The following is a 7,794-nucleotide window of genomic DNA, read 5'->3' as shown; positions in this document are numbered from 1 at the left end:
AGACTGTGTCAAATCAGACAAAACCATTTTTTTTTTGTTCCTTTTTTCTCAGAATTTCTGTATTTTGTGTATGTAATTGTTTAAGTCATGTTACGAGAATGCATCACTCCTACCAAACTTTCTTATCACTGCAGTTGACGTGTATCACTGATAACTCCTACATTCATAAGAAACGGACTGCAGTCACTTCCCTTCAAAGGTTATTCTCAAATAAGCCACTCAGACAGTGGGATCTCGAAGGGTTAGGGGACCTTGGTGGAGTTTTCATTTGTAGGTATATTTAAGACCAGCACGATGAGCAAATTACTGTGGAGGTGTGCAGCACTGCTGACTCTGTTCATTGCAGGTAGGAGAACTTTTTATTTTTAATTTTTTTGCCATATTTGGTGGAAAGCAATCAAGAGCTTGTTTTAGGCTAATTTCGTAAACCAGTTTACTTTAAAATGTACAATGTAAGTTGGTAATTCAACGCAGAATACGAAATCAAAGCTTTTTTCTAAAACCCATACACTGTATCTATAGGTTATTGGTTTGTTTTATTTCTTATATAAGTTTGTTTGTACTCCCAAAATTACAGGACACAGAAATATCTCAAAACTGAGCAAATAAATGGTTAACTTCCTATATGTAAAAAAAAAAAATGTAGGTGTGTCATTTTGTATAGGTTGCCTCAAAGTCATACATCAGCAGCCTGTTCACCTTGAGAGGTTACCAAACAAGCTCTATCTGTGTACTTTGTGAGGTCATGTTTAATAAAGGTGGAACCACATGATAACTAGATTCTGTTTGCTTAATTTGATTATTATCTGTCGTGAACTAATTTTTCCTTACAATATCCTTTTTTCTTTTTGCTTCCTCCTGCAGTTCAATGTCTCCAATGCAACACTTGTGATTTTAAGATCTTTGGCCAATGTGTGGGCAGGTCTCCAGTAAATTGCACGGGAGATGAGAACAGATGCTACACCGGGGTTGCCAGTAAGATGAACACAGTAATAATATTTGCACACACAAAAAAAACTATTACTCTGTTATAGAGATACTTGTGAATATTTAGTACATTTATTCAAATTATATTTATATATATGTTTAATTTGTTGATTTTAGAAATGATGGAGTCGCAAATCTAAATTCTAAATACTTTTATTGTCTTAAAAAATAGAAAAAAGAAGTGCTTATTCTTTTGGATAAGTAAAAAAAACTCTTGAGGTCCAAAGTTTAAAAAGCCTTTATTTAAAGTGGCTAATACATTGAAAAAATTAAAATGCGCCTACACGTTGCGGCACATAGCCTTCATCAAGTCCAAAACATTGCACATACACACATAGAAATTGTATATTAGGTAAGTATGGTAAACATACTTACGCCCCACAAATAACAAATGTGACCATTCTCCTGACCAATAACTCTTCATTAATTGCATATACTCCTGTTCAAGAACATTGTGCTTTGTTTTGTACCAATGAGGAAAGAGGCCGGAGTCAAATTCCTCGTCTGTTCACACATACTTGGACATTTCAGCTGATTCTGATAAAGAAATATGGTCACGGGTTCCCTTAAAAACAAACAACAACATTTTTTTTTAAATGTGGTAAATTGTATTCCACAAAGCTGAACAAAAGAGGGTTATATTAAAATGTGACTCATGACTCATGACTGTAGTGATAAGAAAAACAAGTCACATCAAGATCATTTCCTCCTTTCCTGCAGAGTTCACCGGCGCACTGATGGATATCCACGCTCGAGGTTGCATTGAAGCATTTAACTGTACTAACCAGACAGGGCAAATCCTGACCGTTAACTACACCATCACCAGGACCTGCTGCAGCGGCGACCTGTGCAACGGGGCGGCCCCCGTCCAGATGCCCCTGACTGCAGCTCTGTGTGCCGCGCTGGTGGCAGTCTGGAGCCAGTGGAGCCTTTAAAAATGATCCATTTGCAGTCAGGTTCCCTGTGATATTAATATAATGGAGGGACAGTGGCAGATATGACTCAGCATGAAACATGAGATTTGTAGCTGTATACACTGTAGTAAAGACTATGTAAGATCATGTGAGTAAATTACTTTTTTATGATGTCAACACTCTTTCACAAACTGTAATTTAATATTAATTTGTTTTTCCCCGGCTTAATTTTTAACACTGATTTAAATTAAACTAAAACAACTATTAATTATTACGACCGTAAATTGTCTTTGTGTGTTTATTTGTCAGTTCTTTACCAGTAGCAAAGATTCTTCAAGCAACAACATTAGTATAATAGCTTTCACATCTCATATAATAAAGAGACTGTTGTAGTGTTGTTCTTGGAGTACCAAACCACTTCCTCCTCACTGGTATTGTTCCAGGAAATCTATACGACAGATGCTATTTTTACTTAACTAATATCCAAAATCGATTGTGACGAGGAGAAAAATTGCCATTTTGTAACTTAATTCTCTTGTTGTCTCTAAATGTGGTTCACAGGTGAGTCTTTGACCTGTAACACCTCTAAAATGAATGTGAATCATTTAGTTTCTTAAATATTTTGTATTGTAAGTATCATATGCAGTCAGGCTCCCTGTGATATTAACATAATATAATCGTCTTAAATTCCCCCAGAGATACAAGATGTGTCTATTTCAAGTCTTTCTTCACATCATTCCAGGTGGACGGGGCAGAACATTTAAAAGCCTTTTTGCCCAGATCGGTTTTGACTCTCGGGACCTGCATCTGTATAATGTCCTGAGAGCACATGGCATACTGGCTGAGATTTCTACACACGTGTAGATACAAATATGTAGGCAGAAGTCAGCCTAAATAAAAGTTAGCCAGTGAGAGAGTATATGAGTATACAAAGATGGACAATGTGTGAGTGCATGTAAGGAGGGACACAAACGTTAGTTTCATATGACTCAGTGTGAAACATCATGTAAGGTTACAATCACATTTGTATACATATATTATATTACTACTATTACAATATCTAGAAAGACGATGTCATAGTAAGATCATGTGACTAAATTACCCTTTCAAACGCGAAAATGGAGTATTGGCTTAATTTTTTAACGTTGGTTTAAATGAAACTAAACTGCTAATTACGACAGTTGTTCATGTCTTGGTGTGTTTATTTGGAATAAGTGATGATACATATGACAGCTAACAGTTAGCTTAGCACATAGGCACACAGGTGTGTCTAGCCCAGGGTCTGAAGCATCCCTAAACTTTGTTACAGCACCCCTAAAATTAAGACTTGAAGAGAAAAATATATATTTTCTTTTTGTTGTTCTTTGTGACACAGTAGTTTGACATTAAAGCGCTGCTAAAGCTCTGGCCTTAGAATCACACCTGGCTTAGGATACAGACTAGAAAAGAATAAATGTGGGAACTGAGAGCACTGCTTTGTCCGTGTAAAGCATTTTGTGTTACGTAATTGTCTGATTGATTGAGTTTAGTTACCGTTAGACAGAACTGAGCGAGCGAGTTTCCAGTCTTTAAGCTAAGCTGAGCTAAGCTAAGCTAAGCTAAATGGCCAGTTGATTAGTTGTATGGGAACAGTCTCCTCATGTACAGGTCAGTAAGAAACTACATATTTCCCCAAACTATTAAAACTACTCCCTTGATGTTGTGTACAACCGTGGACTCGAATACAAATACACTTCTGGAAACAATTATCAATAAATGCCACGTGCTAGTAGAAAAGACGTCACTTCGCTGTTAGCATGCTTGCTAACCTAGCTCATCTTAATTTAGCGTCTTTTAGCTTAGCATAAAGATAAACAAGGGGTACAATGTTAATTGTTATCTTTTATGGTGTTTTTTTTGTGTGCACAGAGAGATTTTAGAGATGCTAGTAGTTGTTTTTTTTTATTATTATTATTGATAAAACCTGTGTAGCTGTTCCTCTTAAACCCAGCCCGTGTGCTAAGATAATTGCCAAATAAACAGATCTTTTTCACTGAGCTCACTGCTTTACTTCCATGATTAACTCTCATTTTTATGTTTTTATTTAAACTGTCTTGTATGTTGTGTCTCCAGGGTGAAGCAAGAACTCATTTTATTTGTCCATGCCGTAAGAATGTAGGGAGTAACCCTCCTTTCCTTTAATAATGAAATCATAGTCACACTGTTATTAATGTTGTCCTCTAATGCAATCAGATGGCTTTGAAGTATGTCATGGGGGTGGTTTTAACAAACCACAAGTTCACAAAGGTTCAAAAGACACATCATTAATCATCTGTTTTTCTCTTCAGACTTAACTCTTTTCAAACAACCCTCACTTTTGTAACATCTGCATTCAACGTGTCCAAATTGTTGTGTTGGTTGTTTATTTACTGACCAGCAGAAAACCCTGATGGTACATCTCTGATATAAAAGCAGCTGCGCAGACTTAATGCATCTCATTTGAAATCCTCTGCGGACCCTCGTCTGGACGCCTCTTTGGGATCTTCTCATTTGACTTTTCTAGATTAAAACACACATCAGTGTAAAACCAAGATGAAAAATATTCCATTGATCTGCGCAGCGTTGACGGCAATGGTGTTTGCTACAGGTAAGATGCTCCAAGCAACAAAATAAATATAATAGCTTTCTCAAAAAAAACGTCTTTTTTCAGTTAGCAGCCCTACAATGGACTGGGTTTATATAATTTCTGGAAAAAATTGAGATTTAGCAACAATATAAGCTCATTCTCTCTGTGGTTAAGTGTTGCTGTTTTAGTACAATCCAAAGACGAACACTTCCTGTTCACTGTTATTGCACCAGAAAATCTGTTATACAGAAGCTATTTTTATTTTGCCGTTATCCAAAATCGACTGCGGTGAGGAGAAAAATTAAGACTCTGGCTGTAACTTCATTTTCTTGTTCTCTCTCTAAACGTGGTCCACAGGTGAGTCTTTGACCTGTGACACCTGCAAAATGAATATCGCAGGTAAATGCTTCTTCGGCTCGACTGAGGTCTGCCGCGACTCTCAGCCCAACTGCTACTGGGGGAAACTGGGTGAGTAACTCTTAATCGCCTCTCCTCTTGAGTCAATACAAACGGAGAAAGGTGTGAGGAAACATGTGTTTCTCCGGAGATTATGAACTCCTTCTGATATCACTGAGTACGTCAGACGGCTGAACATGAAAAACCTGCCCTGAAGGATCAGACTGAGGCGTCAACCGGACGTCAAACACGCCTAGAGGCTCAAGGAGTTTCTCCTCTATACCCTGATCATAAGATACAGTGTACTTTTACTGATCCCTCATAGGAGGGTCAATACAAAGGTGACAAAGCAGAACAGGGAGTCAGTAATAAATAAATCACACAAAAGTGGATTTTGAATCTAAAACGAAATTTAAAAAACAAAGAACAAAATCTGTCTATTTATATTTAGATTGATTGATTTTATTTGATACATTTAAGAAAACGCGATACACAATGTGCACACAATACTAAAATCCATCAGGGTGAAGCTTTGAAGTCACATGACTTATTTCCATTGTGTCATGAAGTTTAGGCCAGTAGCCAGGCAGGAGAATGACATGTACGTGCTACTGATATAAAAAAAAAAACATACTCCCTCCTACTGTACTTTGAATATTAGAGTATGAGTATGAGGAACAAACTGAAAATACCTAAAATAACTGGGACATTAGATACTGCTGTGAATGTACTGGTGTAGCGTCTGTGATTTATATACAACTGCATATACCGTGTGCGACATCTGTGGTATTTGAATTGACTTTTTTTAAAAAAATAGATTTTGTGCCTGTATCAAACAGTGAAAACTGAAATACAACATGAATCAGTGGTTTCTGTTCATACAGACTGGATGTAGGGTCAGAGACATACTGAAGAGAAAAGAAAAGAGCAAAAATCAAGTATGTCGGTTACTTGCTGATAAGAATTAAAGAAGTAAATAAACAACAAAGAGAAATTAATTAAATGAATAAACTAGTTACAGACAAACAAAAATAAATTAAAAAAAAAGACTCTTTAGTCATCTTCTAGCAGGGTTGCATTGTTCATGTGTCGAGGTCTTTACCATTCACATCATCTACTTTACATTGCGAGCAACCGCTGCTTATTTTTTCAAAATAAAAGCTTTTAGAACAAAATTACAGGTGATCTTTTCACAAAAAAAAAAAAAAAAAAAAAACATCTTGCAAGTAAATTCAACAATTAGCCAGAGGCTCCCAAACCACAAAGCTGACTCACTGGGATCAGCTGATTTAATGACTCCCGTCAATGCAGCACTGTTTCAAAACCATAACTGGAATTTTAGCTCCCTCAGGCTATGAACAATCGAATGGACCGACGAGGTGCTTTATTATAAATATAAATATATAACAACACTTTAAGTTAAAAAAAAAAAACAACAACCAAAAAAAAAACGTCACATTATATAATTTATGAATGAGTTTGAATTCTTGTTTCAACAGAAATAAAGAATATAATTTATTTAGTGAAATTTAGGGTCACATCTGAGAGGGACACGTGAACGTACACTCTTTTTTTTTCTCTTCCTGATACCTGGACCGATACTACTGCGGTATCTATTGGCTAAGTGCATTTCTATCGGGCTAACTATAAGTTTAGCTTTCCACGAAATAAGAGTGGAAGGAAACAGGAAGCAGGGTTAAACACAGTAATCCAGTCGAATAACTCACTCAAGAAACAGGTTCGCTGTTTCTCTATACGTCACTGTGTTAGCCGGAGAGTCTGCTGCGCCTCAACACTTTTAGCTGTTGTTGCTTTAATGTTTGCTTTAACTCGGCACAAAGCAGTCTAAGTCAACAGAAAGAGTGAATTTGAAAAAGCTCACAGACGAATGCATCAGCAGTAATCCAAGGATGAAAGATTATTCAAGTAGAGGTATTTTCCATCGGTGCGTCTATAATCGTAAAATCTATCATAAAATTTAAAAATGTATTTAACATTTTTCTTGACACTTGAGTCAGATCCTTTTGGTAAACTCTCACAGGCCATTAGATCCTGGTGATGGGGGGGGTTTCCACACATGGAACTTTATACTTCCTTATTATTTCAGACAATTGGTGCATTGTCTCTGCTACTTAAATTTCCCAACTGTATTTATATTTCACAGTAACACATGTGACTCTAGTTTGAAGTTTGAAATTTCAGTAGCAGAGTGGTTTATTATTACATATACACAATAAGTTCACATCATTTCACTAATTATTATACAAGGTTTCGTAGCAGAACTTAGTTCCCTCTTCAAATAATTACACAACCTAGATTCATCTAGTAATTTTTAACATCATTCTGCTTTATTTTAGACACTTTTAAAGCATTTTTCTTTTTTTTTTTCCTTGTTCCCTCTCAGCGTTCAACGTCAGTAGCTTGATGACCATGAATTCTCGAGGCTGCCTGGCTTCGTCTCAGTGCAACAAGACGGAAACTGGGAGCCTCCTGACGGCCGGATACACCATCACCAGGACCTGCTGCTCCACTGACCGCTGTAACGGAGCCACATCTGTCCAGCTGCCTCTCACAGCTGCACTGGGAGCCGCCATAATAGCGTCTTGTACCCCATGGGCTTTTTGAAAAAAAAAAAAAAACAACATGGAAAAATCTTAATCAACCTTCTGTAATTAAAGAATTACATTCAACTGTAATGTCTTGTAGTGCATAAATGTGGGGTTTTCAGAGAGTGTAGACACAATGTATACAATAATGGTTTAATCATTAAAGGTGTCTTTAACTGTGTGAAATCTGTTGGGCAAATAGTAAAAGTTGTTCAGACTGATCAGAATTTTACTTTCCTATAACTTTCCCATAAGTTGCAAATGAGTAGACTTCCTTGTTATGTCG

The 7,794-nt window shown here is 36.7% G+C and overlaps 2 protein-coding genes across 2 annotated transcripts; both read left to right on the top strand.

Annotated features, from left to right (window-relative positions):
• Window positions 1–205: 205 nt before the first annotated feature.
• On the top strand, window positions 206–2,185 carry LOC125020147 (sperm acrosome membrane-associated protein 4-like). Its single transcript, XM_047605435.1, has 3 exons — window positions 206–346; window positions 865–975; window positions 1,708–2,185. Exons 1-3 carry the CDS (start codon window positions 295–297, stop codon window positions 1,920–1,922), a joined length of 378 nt encoding a protein of 125 aa, XP_047461391.1. The 5' UTR covers window positions 206–294; the 3' UTR covers window positions 1,923–2,185.
• Window positions 2,186–3,369: 1,184 nt separating this feature from the next.
• LOC125019474 (probable weak neurotoxin NNAM2I) lies at window positions 3,370–7,690 on the top strand. Its single transcript, XM_047604247.1, has 4 exons — window positions 3,370–3,548; window positions 4,321–4,527; window positions 4,864–4,974; window positions 7,307–7,690. Exons 2-4 carry the CDS (start codon window positions 4,473–4,475, stop codon window positions 7,525–7,527), a joined length of 387 nt encoding a protein of 128 aa, XP_047460203.1. The 5' UTR covers window positions 3,370–3,548; window positions 4,321–4,472; the 3' UTR covers window positions 7,528–7,690.
• The last annotated feature ends 104 nt before the right edge of the window (window positions 7,691–7,794 follow it).

Source organism: Mugil cephalus, chromosome 14 (genome assembly GCF_022458985.1).
Source record: "Mugil cephalus isolate CIBA_MC_2020 chromosome 14, CIBA_Mcephalus_1.1, whole genome shotgun sequence".
NCBI classification, from domain to species: Eukaryota; Metazoa; Chordata; class Actinopteri; order Mugiliformes; family Mugilidae; genus Mugil; species Mugil cephalus.
The sequence above is the reverse complement of the archived record's forward strand: the minus strand, read 5'-3'. Positions and strand labels throughout refer to the sequence as shown.